At 50.7% G+C, this 18,682-nt stretch overlaps 1 protein-coding gene across 1 annotated transcript; it reads right to left on the bottom strand.

The window, feature by feature from the left end:
- Positions 1–2,084: 2,084 nt before the first annotated feature.
- On the bottom strand, positions 2,085–17,751 carry EFHD1 (EF-hand domain family member D1). The gene is made up of 4 exons (XM_064165333.1): positions 17,407–17,751; positions 9,842–9,989; positions 4,824–4,958; positions 2,085–3,730 (listed from the first exon to the last, which is right to left on the bottom strand). Exons 1-4 carry the CDS (start codon positions 17,697–17,699, stop codon positions 3,596–3,598), a joined length of 711 nt encoding a protein of 236 aa, XP_064021403.1. The 5' UTR covers positions 17,700–17,751; the 3' UTR covers positions 2,085–3,595.
- Positions 17,752–18,682: the final 931 nt, after the last annotated feature.

Consider the following 18,682-nt stretch of genomic DNA (forward strand, 5'->3'; position numbering starts at 1 on the left):
TAGGTGTTTCAGAGAGGCAAGAAAAGTGGGGTTGAAGGACATGGTTTAGCACCAGACTCAGTAGAGATACTGGTTGGATTTGATGATCTTGAAAGTCTTTTCCAAGCAAAGCAATTTTATGACTATCTTAATAACAGGTAAATACAATTCAACATTGTCTAATACAGGAAGCATCATGGGGGATTCATCAAGACAAATCTTTAGTACTTCTGCATAAGCTAGTGGTGTTTTTATTCAATCCAGTAGTAACCAGCAAAGCAGAATAGTTTAGAAAGCAGTTTGCCAATGTCACTTTTCCAAAGGTAATTTCAAAACACACATTGCTGCAGCTTCAAAACAAACATACATCCAGGAGCACTTACTGTTCACTGCCCTGAGCAAAGGCCCCAGCAAACAGCACTTGCTCCCATTGAACACGACTGCCACACCACGCTTATTTCCTTATTGAAACTTGTCAGCTGCAGTTGACTCAAACCTATCAAAATAAAACCTCTGCAAGCCTTTTTTCCAACTTCTCTGCTGCCCCAAGCTCCTCACCCAGCTGCGTGTGCAAAGAAGCACGAGTCAGCAGTGCTTGCTGCACCATAGAGAAAAAAAACTCCTGAACACACAACAAAGTGAAATGAAGAGCTGCAGTGTTGCAATTTCCCTGCAGAAAAACAATAAGGAACCTTCACCCTGATTTTACCTGACCTCTGAAACCTGAGGCCTCACACATGCACAACGAATACATCAACTGCTGACAAGGCAGAGCAGAGCCACACCAGATGAAACATTTCTTTCTCCTTTTCAATCACAGGGTGATACCTGAAATGAGCTGCCCCCCACCCACCAAGCTGGCCATGCCAGCAAACCTTAGCTTATTAACAGCAGCAGAAACAAGATATTTGGACACAGTTTCAGATGTCTATGTTCTCGAGGTTTTTTTTAATTCTCCCTTTGCTTAAGGCAGAAAGAAAAAATGCAAAGGCAAATTTAGCAGGGTCACTGCTGGGGCTGAGACACAGTGGCTGTTGCAACATAAGGGAAGGCTGACACCCCTCAGATGTCAACATACAGCACTGGACAGTATTTCAAATATTTATGCAGCCATGTCACTTTGAGGAATTGCAAGCAGGATTTTATACACCAGGAGGTGCCCTGCAGAGTAACCTTGCCAGGCTGGATGGATGGGCAGAGGCCAATGAGATGAGATTTAACAAGGCCAAGTACAGGGTTCTGCACTTTGGCCACAGCAACCCCAAGCAGTGCTACAGGCTGGGGACAGAGTGGCTGAGAGCTGCCAGGCAGAGAGGGACCTGGGGGTACTGGTAGATAGTAGGCTGAAGATGAGCCAGCAGTGTGCCCAGGTGGCCAAGAGAGCCAATGGCATCCTGGCCTGCATCAGGAACGGTGTGGCCAGTAGGATAAGGGAGGTTGTTCTGCCCCTGTACTCAGCACTGCTCAGGCCACACCTTGAGTGCTGTGTCCAGTTCTGGGCTCCTCAATTCAAGAGAGATGTTGAGGTGCTGGAATGTGTCCAGAGAAGGGCAACAAAGCTGGTGAGGGGCCTGGAGCACAGCCCTGTGAGGAGAGGCTGAGGGAGCTGGGGGTGTGCAGCTTGCAGAAGAGGAGGCTCAGGGCAGACCTCATTGCTGTCTACAACTACCCAAAAGGAGGCTGTAGCCAGGTGGGGTTGGGCTCTTCTGCCAGGCAAGCAGCAACAGAACAAGGGGACACAGTCTCATGTTGTGCCGGGGTAGGTCTAGGCTGGATGTGAGGAGGAATTTGTTGTCAGAGAGAGTGATTGGCATTGGAATGGGCTGCCCAGGGAGGTGGTGGAGTCACTGTCCCTGGAGATGTTCAAGAAAAGACTGGATGAGGCACTTCATGCCATGGTCTGGTTGACTGGATAGGGCTGGGTGATTGGTTGGACTGGGTGATCTTAGGAGATCTCTTCCACCCTGGTTGATTATATGATCCTATGAACTGCTATACAGTTCCATCACTCACCCAAGTCAGGATTTTGACCTTTGGAGATCACTATTTTGTTCACAAATTCAGAGTAGTGTATTCAAGGACCAAAAATAAACCAGAGACAAGACTGGAGATAAAAATGCTTTATTTGTACATTTCAGCAACAGGAGAAATAATTGAAGATGAAATTATCTGCTTTGTTGTAAAGTATAAAAACATTTAATTATAAATATTTAGCTAAAAAAGCGTGATTTATAAAATATAATCTGTGAAGATATATACACAGTTAATTAATTGTTTAGCAATTCTTTCACCTGACATTAAAGAATAGAGGTTTTTCTATGTATTATTCCACGCTCACAGTTTAGTGCTCACAGTGTAAGAAGCAAAACAGACAAATGATGACTGTTGAGTTTTGTGCTGGAAAGCAGACAAAAAAGTAAATGCAACAACAGGGGCAATAGCAGAGGCAGAATCCAAGCAAATCCATGTTTCAAGAGAGGCCTCTGAGGGAACACAGCTGCCCTGCCATGACCTACAGCATATATATCCAGACAAGCTGTGGGCATCTTAACATTTGTGGGCAAGTTTCCTGCATTTGCAAAAGAAAATGGCTAATATAGTGCAAACCTTCCAATTTAAGTTCAGCTTAAATATGTTCATCTCACTGCTCTTCTCAAGCAGATATTGGTCAGTACATGCTGGTGTTACCTGTTGTGGCTCTAATGAAATCAATGTCACCTTCATCAACCAAGATAGGAGCAAATTTCCAAATGGAAGACCCCAGTGTGTCATGCAAATTCACTGTCCAGCTGACAATATCCCTTAAAACCAGGTACAGCTGCCTAGGGCTGGAAAAGACAGTGAAGCCATACAGTACGCTAACGTGACGGAATGTGAATGAAGATATGTGGTCAGGCAACTCACAGTTCTCTGTTCCTCACCCAAGAGGGTCAGCTTCCTCCCTTTGAATCCATTGAATCTCACCTCTTATTGAAAGGTTTGTTAGTATGGCACTTCAGAGAAGAAAAACTGGATGACTCTCCAACATGCTGGATGGCAGAAAATGATACTTGTGATCAGTGTCCCTAGTAACTATCTTTCTCTCTTCACAGTATTTTCACAGTGCCTGCGGCATGGGGCTTTGAGGAAGAAAAGGGATAGTGGAGGATGAGCGACAACACCCAACAGCAGTAGAAGTGTACAGGATTTCAAGCTGTACTTCATACACCCTGATTTACACAAGACCTCACTACTTGCCTGTAAGCAAGGAATGAATTAATATGTGGCTAAGAGATAAAAGGATGTGTAGAAAAAAGAAAGGGATGAAGCTGGCAAGCATGACACTTGTCAGTGCCTACCCATGACTTGTTACCTGCTCTTTCTGCTTCAGGAGGATGTGCTCCTGACAATCCAGAGCAAGCAGCATGTACACAGCTCTTACAATTGACCTTGTTATGAATGCACTGTAACTGTAAGAATTGTGCCCTTAGAAACTCGGGAGGATCTTCAGGAGAGGAAGGCTAGCAAAGCTGTAATGAATTTTAGGCAGGATCCAGGCAGTTCTCTCCAGGCAGAGCCCCGATCCGGGAAACGTACCAAGTCATGTGCAGTCTCAGAGAGCGTACTGGCTGGTGTGTTACTGGGTAAAAGCAGACTTCAACTCCCTGAAAGCTGCCCGGCGGTGTTTCCTTTCCTCCTCTTCTCGCTTCCGCTCATCCTGCTCAGCTTTTATCTCTGCTTCAAACTTACTGGCCGAAGAGAGAGCCTGAACCTTTATGAAAGGGAAAGAAAATAAGAGCATCAAGCCTTGCAGCAGAGGGAGAGCCAGAGCCGCAGCTACTCCCAGATGGGCAATGCCAGACTCTCTGCTGCACCTCCCAAAGCTTGCTGGAAGCTCTGCCAGGATGGGTCAAGTACTAATTATACTGCAAGTGCTTGGGTATTTACACCCAGTACCTGCTTGACTTTAACATCAGCAAAAGAGAGACCATTTGCTAATAGGTGATAAGTGACTAAGCCAGTGCCACTGTAACTGAGTAACATGTTCTTTCTGTAGGGAGACAGCACAGCTTAAGTTGTGAGTATACAAAAGGAGAAACTACTGCGAAAACCAGTTCTGAATCACAGCCAAGTGTGAGAACATCATACTACACCACAGATAGTCTGCAGATCAAAGACATATTGTTTATTTGCTGGCTATTTTTCCAGCTTTCATTGCAGTACATTTGCAGAGCAATAGCTGTGATCATGCTCTTGGGAAAAAACTTCTTATATAAACAAGCAGGATTATTTTCTCTCTAAGAGAGCTTTCCAAAAGAGTGCTTTGTGGGCTTCAAATGAAGAAATGCTCTTTCTGCCAACCTCATAGCTCTGCAGGATAACTTTGATTCCAAAGGTTAGAGGGCTGGTCAAGAAAGTGATGCCTGAAAGCCTATACTCCAAAATACTCCATTCACTGCTGAACTCTGTTCTGGCTGAAGGAGGTTTGACAAAACAGGAAACTCAATCCCTATTGCATGAACTTCTAGGATGCTTTTGTCTCTAAAAGCTATCAGCCAGCTAGTCCCACAGAGCTTCCAGCCACAGGGACACAGGTCAGCCAGTCAGCCCCACGAGGGTAGGATTCAATGATGGTGAATTAAGCTGTTCTAGTGTTGACCGATCAGCACGGAAAGGCTGTAGCAGAAGTCCAACAAAATTTGAAGGGAAAAAGCTACAAATGAGTTTGTCAGAGGGTAAAATATACCTCCTTTTAGCTAGCAAAACTGTCAGTATCTCCTACTGACCAGCAAGCAGAGTCAGTGTCTCAGTGGCAGTTAAAACCTGTGTGCATTTTTTTCACATCCCTCTGTGCCACACCATACCTTAGCTTCAAAGAAGTTCTTGGCTCCTTTGACTCCCTCAAGGGAGACATCTATCTCTGAGAGCTTTGCAAGAGTCAACAGGCCGCTGTCCTCCTCAAGTTCCCCAGCTGCAGCTTTATGGAAAATAAGCAGGAACTAGCAAAACAAAAAGAAAACATACAAGTTCTGTCACTGAGGCTCTAACAACTTGAAAATGCAAACAGCACAGATGTTCACCTGTAGCAGGCTGAACTTCGCATTTCTGAGCAAAGAAACCAGGTCTGTAGGAACCAAGTGGCATGACAGGCTCCAGTACACAGCCCTGTTAGACCAAGAGGAATCTCATAGGAGAAAAGAATTTCCTGGTGAAATACAGCTTCTACCACAGCTGACCTGCTATGTGGCCAGAGGGAGGAGGCCACCTCTTCACCTGCCTAGGAAAACCATATGGTGAGCTCAGATACCTTACTCAGATGCTTTATGTCCCCATAGCCTAATGGTGTCTTCACCAGCATCCCCACCAGCTTCCCCCAGTGTTCTAGGAGCTCAGACAATACCACACGACAATGAAAACAAACCAAAGAAAGCCCTGACTCTCACCTGAACTCCAGGCTTCTGGACCAGTTAGAGAGAAGGGCAGTCCAAGTGCATGCCTACCCTTGTAATACAGCAGCTTAAACAAGTGTCCACAAAGCAACTTGTCTTGAAAGCTTCATCTTGACAGAGACACTACATCTGAGTGCATATTGGCAAGGAATGACAAAGGGAAACAAAGAGCTGGATTGTGCTCCAGGAAAGCACACTGCACACCATCTTCCACTTGCTAACCAAGCTCCAGGTTAAGATGTGGATGCTGCCTGCAACTCATTTCAGAGATAGGTTCTGTAACTTTTTGCTATTTCTGGCCACCCCAGGAGGCATCTCAGCATTTCAAACAGTAAATAAAGAATAGACACAAGGACAAATCAGCAGGGTGCAAAAGCAGCACAAGCAACAAAGCTGTGCCACTGCATCACTCTAGGCCAGAGTACATAGGGCTGACCTGAAATCCACTTTCACGGGAACATCAAGTATCTCTAGTGCTGTGCTCCTCAGACTGCTAGGCTTGGGAGACTTTTCTTCCTGCAGAGAGCCTGAGCTGTCCCAGAGGGGGGCAGCAGAGCCCAAACATCTGCGCTACGCCAGCTCTGAACGCTTCACGTTGCTTGCAGAAGTCTATGTAGATGCACAAGTTTGAGAAGGTCTCCCACGGGGAAGGGTGTGGAGACGACACTAGTGCTGGCTGCCCTCTCGCACAAGGCAGCGTCATCAGGCCTTGGTTCCTGCAACAGCGCCGTGACCCCTGTGTGCTCTGCACGGGACAGCCAGAAAGGTGGGCTTGGGCAGGCAACCCTCCCCCTTCGAACAGATGTAAGGCAGTAAATGACGCTCTGCCGAATGGGCAGAACGCCCTGCTCGGAAAGGAATCGAATCCTCCAAGGCCACCTTTCCCTCTGCTCAGATCCACTGGACTCAGGCTAGTTCATTTCCTCCTTTACCATCAGGCATGGGGACTCAAGTGGGCTGACATTAGTCATGGTCCCTCTCGATGGTTTCTGCTCCACCCTGCAGTCCCACTTCCTGGCATTGGAAAACGGCAGCAGAGGCAGCACAGTCCTGAGGTCTGCTACAGCTGCTACCCAGGGAGGGACTGGAAACACCCAGTTATGAGTAAAAGTGAATCATCCTGAAACTAAGGAATGGGGAAGCAATCCTCTGGCAGAATATGAGCTGCTGCAACTGGGAAGGGCAGGCTAACCCAAAGGAAACCAGGGATTGTGCCACCAGTTGGGGCAGAGTAACAGCAGCTTCGAGGACCCAGTGAGCTGAAGCTATAGAGCATGATGCTGGTTTCCACAGGAGCTCAGGAGCAAGGCTTCCTCATCCTTGCAGCTCACTTGACCATTTATTTGCCCTCGAGGCCTCATTCCTTACTCACCACAGAATACCAGCAATCTGCATCCAGCTCCCACTCCCAACAGCTCTCATGCCTTGCTTGGCCCAGAACAGAGGCAGCTAAGCCTCAGGCAAATAGTACTAGAGAAGCAAAAGTGATTAATGTTGATAGCTTTAAAAGCTGTGCTCTCAAGGGGGGCAACATGACACACACTTCTCACCCCAATAACCTTGTAAGAGGTGAGATGTGTCTGCTCTCACATCCTCCGTGATGCAAGATGTATGCCACAGGGCCAGGTCTCAGTCACACAGCCTCACCAGGCACCCCACTGGCCTCAAGGATGTGAGGGAAGGTACCAAGATTGACCAGCAGCTGCAGCCTTGCAACAGCTTGCCAGAAAAGCAGTGGCACCCAAGGCTGTAGTTTGCACCAGCCCTTCTAGCAAACACACGACATGGGTCACCATTTAAGCTGAGGCAGGTGTTGGGGACAGTGGGTGGATTTCTGTGGGTTCTAGATAGCAGCTACAAACAGACATTACTATTATAGCAATTAACTCTGGTTTCCTGTTGTAATCACAGATCTGGATGGTCAGAGGAGTTTTTTCCCCCCTCCCTTCTCACTTTTTTTTTTGCTGCAGAGGCACTCCTGTGAAAGAAGTGCCTTAACCTTGAAGGCTCTGGAAGATGCTGTCAGAGGGCACCCTGTCCAATTAGTTGTTGATGTATTGATAGATGCTCACAGTCAGTGATGGAAGGCAGTTTTCTTAACAGGGACAGCAGTACAGCAGCAGCAACTCAGGCATACAAGCTTGTTTTCCAGTCAACAGCTTCTCTGGGATGGGAGGACACAAAGGTACTCAAAGCAGCAGTAAAAGGTGACCTATTGAAAGACAAAGAGGTCCTCTCTGTTGCTCTGGCCAGGCCACAAGAAGCATGTCTTCAGGCAGGTATGTCAGGACTCCTTACTCCCTAGATCAGCTGACAGGAGCACTCCAGTGCTCAAGTTACATCCTGTCAAGCTCAGACATCCATTTAAACCAGAGTTTCACCCTGTATTGGCAGGGTGCCCCAAATCAGCTCGGTCACCCCTCATTGATCTTGCCTATCACCATCACCAGGAAGCAGAGTGGGGCAGGGATACAAGCTGGGTCAGACCTCACCCACCAAGTAACCGGTCTCCCTACCGGTCCTCTGCCCAAACACAGCAACTGGACATGGTGCATCTGCAGCACAGCAAAGAGCATCCTGCTCCTCTCTACCGCAGGAAGCTTTGGCTATGTGCCAAAGCTGCCATGTAATTTGTCCCGGAGCTCTGCCAGCGCTGGTCCCTCATTCCAACTCACGCGCCTCTCAAGTTTGCTTGACCAGCATTCTGCATCTGGTGAGAAGCTACAACAGCACCAGCTGCCACATGATGTGTGCCAAGGACTGGCAGCATTAAGTGGCCCATGACAGCTGACAGGGAGCTGTGCTCCAAACAGGTGGCTGCAGAAAAGGAGCTGCTTTACCATCTTGTGCCGTGCCACTGGTGCCAGGACATTACAGCATCTTCCAGAGCCTTGAAGGCTAAGGTACTTCTCTTTCACAGGAGAGCCTCTGCAGCAAGCCCAGAGGCTGTCCCCAGAGTGGTGTGGCCTAGGAGGCATGCAGAGGCAGAGGGCTCCTCCAGCCCAAGCAGCAATGTGGCAATCAGACTGCCCTGGGGCCAAGGGCACAGTGCTCTTCCTGCTCCACTGGATTGTTTCCTACCCCTAGCTCACCTCTCACCAGGCACATCTCCTTTCCTGCCCATCCATCTTAGAGCTTTGCTGGTGTGAACACAGGCTCTCACTTTCCAGATGTGCATGTCCTTCCCCTTCTCCCTAAGGACTGTGCCCCAAAACCAAACAGTCTTTGGTCTCCATCTTCTACTGCTGCACTCTTACAGCCACATAAACGCAACAAAACCCTTTGGGAGACGAAAGCAGTGAGAGATGGTGTGACATGCCAGCACAGAGAGATGGTGCAGCAGCTCTGTGACCTGCCAGTTGCCACTCACCCTGAGCAGCAGATCATGGGCCCTGCTACTCATTCTCTCTTCCAGGCACTGCCAGAAGTCTCAGCACTTAAAGAACTCTATCTCTCATGCCGTCTGTGCACCTACTTCCACAACCAAACTCCTACCGTGGAGGACGCATGGCAAAACCACAAGGAACCCAGCTGCTCATGGCCCATACTCACAGCCATCCCCTGGGGTGAAAGGAAGCAAGACAGCAGCAATACCCTCACAACCTATGCAGGACATCAGTGTTGTCTCCTGCTGCCTCAGGGGCTGGTGATTACTTTGGAATGTCACAGTGCAATGTATGCTTATGAGGAGACAGAAATCAAAGCCTAGGAGGAGGAGATATAACAGAAGGTTTTGGTATCTGAGTTCCCCCTTCGTGTCAAGATGAGTTGGGTACTCTACCCAAACTCCCCTCTTCCTCTACCCAGCAGAAGTTCCTAGTCTGCCTACGTTACTCCCAGTGGTCTCAGCAGTGGCAACAGATAGACCCACTGACTGCATCACTGCTGAGCCCGCACACAGTACCATCGCACTGCGTCGCTGCTTTTGTACCTTGTGGCAGAGGTAGCCATGCCTTGTGAGGCTTGCCATGGCTGCTGACTGTGATGCAGAGAGGGTCCCAGTGTAAACTGTAAGAGAAAGCCTCCTCCATCCTGTGAGAGTAGCCCATCCTCTGCACCTAAACTGAAGCCTGAGCCACTCTATCACAGGAGTCCAGCAATGAGACACTCTGAAGGGCCATGCCACCTTCAGCTATGGCAGGGAGCTGTGAGCAATCCTAGGCAACTGCAGCAGGGCTCAAATGTGCTCTCAAAGCAAGCAAGCAGCTTGGAGAGCTTTGGCATCAGATACTGTTGCTGCCACATGGTGATAAACAACAGCAGCAAGTTGATTTCCCCATAGCATGATGAAGCTCACTGACTCCTCCACTGCATCCCACAGCTGGAGAAAGTTAGAGGGAACAGGGCTACCTGCAGCCAGAATACAGGGCCTGGTTGCCTTATCCCTCTATCCCATAGCCACATCCCTTGTCTGCATCTGCAGCCACCCTCACCTCACGGAAGCTTAGCTTCCCATCAAAGTCTTCATCCACCTCCTTGATCATGTTTTTCAGTCCCAAGTGGGTCTGTGGGGCTCCCAGTTTTTCCATCATCAGCTTCAGCTCCATCAAGTCAATGTATCCATCCCGTCCTGAGTCATACCTGCAGGGTGCATAGGAGAGTCAGACCTTATCATCCCTCATGTCCATTTACCCAGAAGAGGTACCATGCAAACAGATAAAGTCATAGGAAGCTGCATGACACAGCCAATACTGAGAATTATTAAGCTCAGGGAAGTAGCTGGAAGCTTTCAGTTATCTCACCAGAGAGAGAAGTGCTATGGGGAGCTCAGACCAAACCACCTACACAAAAAGCCTATGAAAGAACTCAGCTTAACTCAGTGGAATTTCCATCTCACCCACTTGCGTGTCCAGCACAAAGGTTACTTGCACACATATTACACCATGCACCAACACAGTGAAGCAAAGGCATGCTGGAGCCAGCTGCTGCCTTTCAAAGGTTTCCTGCTGCTTTCAAAAAGGAACAGGGAGCAGACACCAGCTGGAACCTCCCAGCAGAAAGCAAAATTCCTCTGTAAGCAAAATCCACCTGCTCTATTTAAATCTTTGCTCTCCAAAATGTTTTTGTACTTCACTAGCACCATACTCCAGGGGAGCTATTTATGCAGTGTCCCCAGCCAGAGCAGAACGGTCCCGGGAGAGCACATCAATACTGGTCACAGTTGGAGGTTACATCATGTGGCCAAGCTGGCAAAGGAAAATAGTGCCCACCTCTAGGAACAAGACTGGAGTGGGATCATGCTCCCAAAGGAGCACAAAGGACTCTTCCCAAGAGGAGAGAGCACCTGTGAAAGAGACAGAGTGCCTTAGGGATGGGGAGGCAGTGATCTGCTGTGCTCAGCCTGGGACTGTGCACCAGTTCCTCCCCTGACATCTGCTGTGGGTGAATAAAGCAATGCTTCACACCCACCAGGGCCATCACTGAGTTTCAAAGTCCAAAGGCTAGAGACATGGTTGCTCTGCTATCTGGCAGCCTGTCACAGTCCTCCCTCATCCTGATCCTGCCATCAGGGTATAGCACTGAGCTGGCAGCTCACACGGGGATAGGGCAGGGTCTGCCAGGCTGGGCTCAGCCTTGCTATACAGCCTGCCACTTCCCCCTTAGTCTCAACAGTTAAACCCTTTCAACCATTCAGAAAGGAAACAGTAGGCTCAGCACTGAAGCTTTCTCATTGGTAAGGGCCAGTCACATAGTCCCATTCATCATCTCTCATCGACTGTTAGCTCTCTTCCAAAGAAACGAGGACTGTAGCCGTTCCAGACCAAGACCTGCACAGTTATGGTTACCCTGGAAAAAGCCCTTTCCAGCTGAGAAACCTCACAGCCACAAAGAGTTGGAGAGGGATTGTAAAGCTACTGGCCCTTAGCTGCTCACAGGTGTGGGCAGCATGAAGCAGGCCTGCAGCCAAGAGCTCTGCTTCTGCCCTCAGAAGCACAGGGTGCTTTCCTCCCAGACCAGGGTGGCCTTCACAGCTTTCCAGAGTCTCACCAACTCCAAAGACACCTCTATTCTTCATGTCTCTGTTTCCAAGAGTCCCAGGCCCGAAAGATCCCAGGTGACAGGGAGGTCACCACCAGGCTGACACAGAGGCCCTGCAATCAATGTGCCTGCATAGTCTACACCCATCAAGCCCACAGTTTTCTGGAAAGCTAGGAAAAAGCCTCCACTGGAGGAGGAACCAGGTCACAGACCTAAGACATCACAGGAAAGAAAGGCACCAGGTTCATTGCAGCAAGGAAGGAGTCAGTTACCAAAGGCACACCTTCACAGGATTACTCATGCCAGCTCTGATGCACTTACAAGACCTTGCAGCAGTGCAATAAAGTGCAATATTTAATTATCAATTTTTTCTTTTAAGTTCAGGAGACAGTGTGTGGAGCTGTTCCTCTAGAATATGGCAGAATAAGGTTGGAGAGACAGTGTCTTTGATCAGCTAAAGCAGTGAAGTACGCAGTGGAAAGGAGGCACTTGGGATTGGGGATGTTTTTGTGCCCCAGCAAGATCGTGCTGCCCTTTGAGTGCAGAAGCACACTGAGGCCTCCACCAAAGGCTGCCTATCTGGAGTCAGGACACTGCCCAGCTCCTTTTGCTGATGAGGGCAGGAGAGCACACATCCAGCCCATGCCTCTTGCATTCATCTTCACTTTCTGCTACAGACACTACCTCACAGGCAAACACTATTCCTGGCAATAAGCCCAGGGGCAAACATGCCACCTAAAAAGGGTTAAGCATGGGGCACAGCTCCAGGGCTTGTCGTCCCTACAGAGAGGCAGCACAAAGCCAGGATTGTCAGAGATGGAGTCTTGCCAGCAGCGGCTGTGGTGGCAGAGCAAGTACACTGTACCAGCCACACAATTAGCATTGAGCACACTGGGCTGGGGTACAGCTGGCACCGAGATGCACTCCAAAATCAGGTTACCAGTCCCTTGTAGGCAAGACAGACAGAAGGATGCCAAATCCTCTGGATGCTCAGTGGCAGCCTCTCAGAGAACAGCAGCACCCTGCAAACTGCTGCATTTTCTCCCCACCCCCCTCACCTCTTAAAACAGCCCAAGTATTTTAGGACCTGGTTAAAGCCGTTGCTGCCACAGAGCCAGCCGCCAGACTATTTAGGGAGAGGAGTATTTATAGGACATGAGAGATGGTGCAATTCAATCCCCACTGCCCCCCTGCAGGCACTCAGAATGGCCTGCACCTTGTTGGTTGGCTGATGCTTTTGGCATACCACCAAAATCCCACTGCCTGTCTTTTGGGAGCTCTCTTTCAGGGCCCAGGGCTCTATCCAGCCCCAGATATCACTCACCCCAATTTCACTGCCTCAACAGCAGCCCTGTCCTGGTTATGGACACCAGGTAGCACTGAAGGAGGACACTACTAGGGCAAGCTCGGTCCCAAAACACATCCCAGGGAGGAGCTGTCCCATTATGTATTTCAGGAGTGGCACAGCAAGCGTATGCAGCACTTGGATGCATTTCCAGCCCTCACAACCCTGCCATCACCCACTGTCCTGCTGTGACACCGGAGATTTGATTCCTCCAGGCTCAGAGCTCCCTGGGCTGCAAGCCAAGCCCCAGTGATATTCAGGCATTACGGACAGAGAGCCTCTCATGCTGATGGCCAAAAATATCTCACAACACAGACAGGCAACTCCAACAGCAAGTCACTGCTGTGGCAGGTCCCCACCTGCTACAGCCAGGACATCACAGGCACCTACAAGCACCATGGCACGATAAGGCTTCCTAGTGCCGCCGCAGCAGCGCTCCTGGCAGCAGATGAGACACACGGCAGCTGCCAAGATCTGCTGCAGCAAGGATGCACCCAGATTCCCACGCTGGCTCGCTTCCACCTAGGCTGCAGAGCACGCCTGGCTGCCGGAGCACTGCAGGGAGGAAAGCAGCAGTGAAAACAGGGAGGGAGGAAAGAGGCAATACTTGCTGAAGAGACTTGCTTAAGAGCAAGAAGCAAGTTACGCACAATTATTGCCCAAGCACAATCATTATACAGCATAGCTAAGGGGTTAACACCACAGACAAACAAGGGATCAGAACGGAGGAGAACGGAGATGCTGAGGACTGCATCAGCTACACTGATTGCAGTCACCTCCCAGCTGCCTGAAAATCCCCGAGGGAAAAAAAAAAAGACTGTTGAAAAAGAACTCTGAGTCCCTGAAGGATCAAAGAGCAGTTTCCAAACACTCAAGCCTGAGAGAGGCTGGAAGGAAAACCTGCCCTCCCTGCATGTGTTCACTGTACCTGAGCTTGCTCCACATGCTACAGGGACCTGTACTTTGATCTGCAGTTCCTGCATGCTCTAATGACCTATTACAGAAATAAAGCAGAGTAATGGTGCTGAAGTAGAATTTTGGAATACTTAGTAGAAGGTTATTATTAAGTAGTAGTGTTGCATCTCACCTTATGTGGAGAGGTACTGATCTCTTCTCCCCAGTACCTAGCAATAGAACCCATGGTTCAAAGCTGTGCCAGCAGAGGTTTAGGCTGGACATTAGGAAGCATTTCTTTACCAAAAGGGTAGTCAGACACTGGGACAGTCTTCTTGAAGATGTGGTTGATGCCCCAAACCTGTGAGTGTTCCAGGAAGCATTTGTACAATGTCCTTAACATGCTTTATGTCAGCTCTGAAGTGGTCAAACAGCTGAAGTACCTGCTGTAGGTCCCTTCCAACTGAAACTGTTTTATTGCCTAGAGATTTGGAAACAAGTCCTCCATACTGAGGTGGGGACAGGGACAGGAACAGGCTCCTCAGCTATGTACAGCTGTCCTCTACAGTCCAGGCAGCAGGAACTCTCCTGCCCTTGGAGGGATATGAAGGTGAGATGAAAGTCTCTTCCAGCAAGATCTCTTCTGACATGCTGGGCAAGACCCAGAGGCACTGAAGCCTGCAGGGTTCAAGCTGGGTGGCTGAGTTTCCATAGGGATGACTTCCATGGCTGCTGGGACTCCAGAGTCTCTGGTTAGTGATCAGCTGTCATCAGGAACATGGCAGTCTTGGAGTGAGCAAGTCTGCTGCAACACATCAGACATGTTCCTCGGTATAGGGACACTCAGTGAAGGGCTCCCAAGTGGCTTCAGAAGGACAAGAGGACATGACAGCCTTTCTCACTGGCCAGACAGAAGGCACTCATGAAACACAAAGGCAAAACATAAAATTCCCTAATACAAAAGCAACAGTAAGGCCGTAATTTCTTCACTCCCTTGCTCCCTCAGACATTTTCCTCCCCACTACATCCCTCAGAAAGGTCACTCCTGCTAGGTACAGCTTGAAACTGGCTTTCATAGCCTCATCTACCATTTCTCTGGACAACATGGGACCAAGGGGGACTGTGGGACTCCAGAGCTCCTGAGTTTGCTCACAAAACTTAGGGAAGGGAGGTTATGGTTACCACAGTCCTCAAACAGTCAGAATAGACAACTAATTAGGTCACATTATAAATAGCCTGAACTGCAGACTTCTTGGTCCTTCTGCCAAAAAAAAACCCAAACAGATACCTATTTCAAGAGCTGTCTGCACCCAGCAGCCCCTCTATGCTCCCACACAGACTCACCACTCACAGCAGAAACCTGCACCCCATCTTCAGGGAGATGGGACCAAAATGAGGGGAGTGTGCCAAGAAGAGGATTGGACAAGAGGGGTAAAAGCAAGCCAAACCATGGCAGCAAGAGCAAGGAGCATCATTTCTGCTTTGGAAGGATGTTCCTGGTATAGCAAGCAGCACCTGAATGAAGCACTGGATTTTGGGAAGTTCCATGTTTGGAACACTCTGACAGATGCCAGAGCAGCAGCTGCTATCACCAGCAACTCCCTCTTCTTGGCTGGAACACTCTGACCCAGCCCACACTGCAAATCCCACCAGCTCAAGTTTGGTCTGAATTACAGATTTACAAGTCCACCAAATTAATAAGAAACATTTTTTTGATAGGAAGTCTCTCAGTAGAAACCTGCCATCCTGTGGGAATGAGGAGATGCATCCCTGGCTGTCAAAGGCTTATTTTTTTTCCCACTAGTAAAAAAGACCCTGGGTTGTGGTTGCCAGGGCCAATAAGCCATATGGAGAATAAAAGCCTTAATCACATTAACTCAAGCTCTGACTGGCAGGAATTAAGGGGAACATTTCCTCTCCTCTTGGGGCACGTGGTGTTGGCCAATACTTGAAACAGGTCACTAGCAGCAGATGGAGCAAGGACCAGATCTTCTGCCACTGCAAACATCAGGTGGCTGTAACGAAGTGAAAAACAGGAGGGGGTTTTCCATCCGCCTGTCTGGGGAGCACACAGCCCCAACTCCTTCCCCTTTTGGCACGGCTGGCCAGCGCTCAGCTGCGACAGTCCTCACAGGGCTTGCAATGTTTTCCAGCTACAGTCACCAGCTGATTAACATTCAACTGCAAAGCCGAGGTTTTCCCGCTTACAAGGCCGCCGTTTAATGAGCTCATTGTTGAAAAATTCGGCTGCAACTCAGCTCTTCCACTTTTTATTTCCCAAACCACCACTGTTCCTTTACTTATCCCTATTGAGGCAGCACCACTGCCTGCTTGAGGCTCTTGCCTGCAGCTTTCGGGCGCTGCGGCTGCCAGCATCGTTTGTCCTCCTGCCCTTGCAGGGCCACATCTCAGGCCTCTGCAGAGTGGGATTCCCTCTAACCATCATCGAAGGAAGCACAGGAGCAAGCAGAACATCAGCCTAACCCAAATCACTTCTCTTCTCACACCCAGCTGCCAATGGAATGCTGCCCATACAACAAAGAGCTCCAGTAAGCTCACAAAAGGCCATTGCCTGTTCTTCAGCTATAGCCCTGACTGGGACCAGGAACACCTCATGACATCAGGAAACAGGAGCATTCAACCAGAATCTTGGTTCCTCATAATGACCTCAACATTGACATATTTTCATTTTCTCATGTTCTTACATCCTGCTTTGCCATTCTCTTACTGATGTGGGTACTTCACAACATCCAGGGTACCCAAGGCAACTTTGAGAGAGGAGGTGAAGGACCTAACAAGTTATGAACCTTGATGCAGTCACCCTTGTAAGATGAAGTAGGTCTTTGCACCTCGCTGTGACAACCCACGCAGTGCATCTGTGGCCATCTCTCGCTGTGCCTGGCTGTCACCTGCAGCTGCCTGCCTGACCCGGCTCTCCTTGGGCATATCAGCTCCCGGCAAGACAGCGTCTTGTGGTGCTGGAGCTGAGCACAAGTAAGCAAAGTTACCCAAGCACAGCCCAAGTGCAGGAGCCAGGAAAGGTCTTGTAAGGGAAAGGCACTGGCTGGGTCATGGCTCCAAAAGGGCCAAGCCTTCATACATACAGAAACAGTTCCTCATACTGCCATCAGTAGCTTGCCTTTAATAGAAAACTTCTGTCAAAAAGGGATCTCCGTCCCAGGCCCCAAGAAGAAAGCACTGCTCGAGCTTTGTTTGGATACATGGGAGGGAGAATCAAGTCTGCAAACGGAACCGTGGGTGGAACTACAGCACTACTGGGCAGCGTCAACAAAGCCTCTGGGGATAGCCGGGGTCGCGGTCACCGAAGGAAGACATTTAAGTGTTGCTAGAAGGCACTGGGACACAGACCCACCAGGCGCCCCAGGACGGGGGGCAGCAGTGCCCGTACTCCCTCCGCCCCATCCCATCTGCAGCATCCCGCAAAGCCACAGCTGCTGCGCGTCACCTCCACCAGCCACCACTCTGAAGCCAGGCAGAGCAGAAGCAGACACAGGCCATCAGATACGCAGTGCCCTGACCTCCCGCCCCGAGTCCGAAACTACCCCGAAGGAATAAATGTGGTGATCAGATGGCGCTGTGAAGCCGCCGCAGCTTCTTGCAGCCCAACCGCCAAAGCCGGGAGCGTTACGGACAGCCCGTGGAAAGCAGGCAGCCCCCCGGGAAAGGCGCTGGGTAGCTCAGCAGTCGGGAAAACAGAGGCCGAACACGGCTGGTCCAGGCAGGCAGTCCCGTGTCCCCCCCGCTCCCTGCCCCACTCACAAGCGGAACATGTGCTCCATGTCCTTGATCTGCCGTCGGCTGAACTCCTTGAATTCGGTGTATGGATTGAAGACGGCGGCCCGGCGGGGCTGCGTCGCCCCCTCGTTGATGTCCTGCCGCCGGCACAACTTGGCGGTCAGCTCCGCGCCCGCCCGGGCCGTCAGGGAGCCCCGCTCCGCCTCGGCCGTAGCCTCGGCCACAACTTCACCCTTGTCCACCACCTCGCCCGCCGCCCCGCTCTCCTCCAACTGTAGCCGCCGCTGCAGCTTCTGCGCCAGCTCCTCCGAGGCCATGACCCAGCTAGCCCCAGGTGCGGTACTCCCAGCCCGCCCCACTCAGGCCCACCCGCCTCAGCCCGCAACTTTATTCCCCCACTTGGAGGGAACGGGGCGGGACGGGGCGGAGCGGGGCGGGACGCGGCCATGACGGGAGCGGGCGCTTAAGGAGGCGCGGAGGGGATTTGGGGGAGAAAAGAGGTTGGTTTGGTTGAGCCTCGAGGTGGGAATGGTGCCTCCCCCACATACACACGGCCGAGGGACACTTGGCAAGTAACTCACTCATTTTCCCGCACAGGAGTCTATCTTACGCCGGTTCACCAACACAGGTACTCGCCTCCCCAGGCACCTACCCCTACTCAGGTACAACACCACGGTCACTGTCCCACAGACCGGGTGGTCCTCTGGACCCCACTGCTTTCCGCAGCGCTGGTCCCGGAGTGCACAGATCGTGTTCCCACCGCTTCTGCCCTCATCCATCACCCGGTTCCGTGGGGTGAGTCGAGCCCCATACCCGGCCAGGGGGCAGCCAGGCCTCGCCGCTACTCTGGCAGCCCGCAGCCCACCCCTCAGCTGCAGGAGCGGCGGAGGCCTGACCTGGCCTGCCCGGAGCTGGGACAGAGGGACCCCTTACAGCCCGCCATGCCTTTTCCTTCTCTTATCTCCTGGGGCTAAAATTAACCCAGGACAAAGCTCAGCTCAGCTCGGGGCTACACCTCCTTCTTCAGAGGGCATTTAGGGCCGGCAGCCCCTTCCCGCCACTCCGCTCTCTTTCCCGGGCCAGTGCCCGCCGCCGCCCCTGCTGTTCCCCAGGTTCAGCGGGATCCAGGGCTGTCCCTCTCGCCACTGTCCGTGCCTGGCCCTGCCGACAAAATGCTGATGCCATCCCTCGAGATGGGATTAAGGCTGGCGTGGGGTGGTTTAGGGTGGCTGCTGATGAGATTTACCCACCGGGAAGGAGGAGAGGAAAGCACTGGCTCAGCCCCACTGCCTGCCTATGG

This window comes from Pogoniulus pusillus, chromosome 26, assembly GCF_015220805.1.
Source record: "Pogoniulus pusillus isolate bPogPus1 chromosome 26, bPogPus1.pri, whole genome shotgun sequence".
NCBI classification, from domain to species: Eukaryota; Metazoa; Chordata; class Aves; order Piciformes; family Lybiidae; genus Pogoniulus; species Pogoniulus pusillus.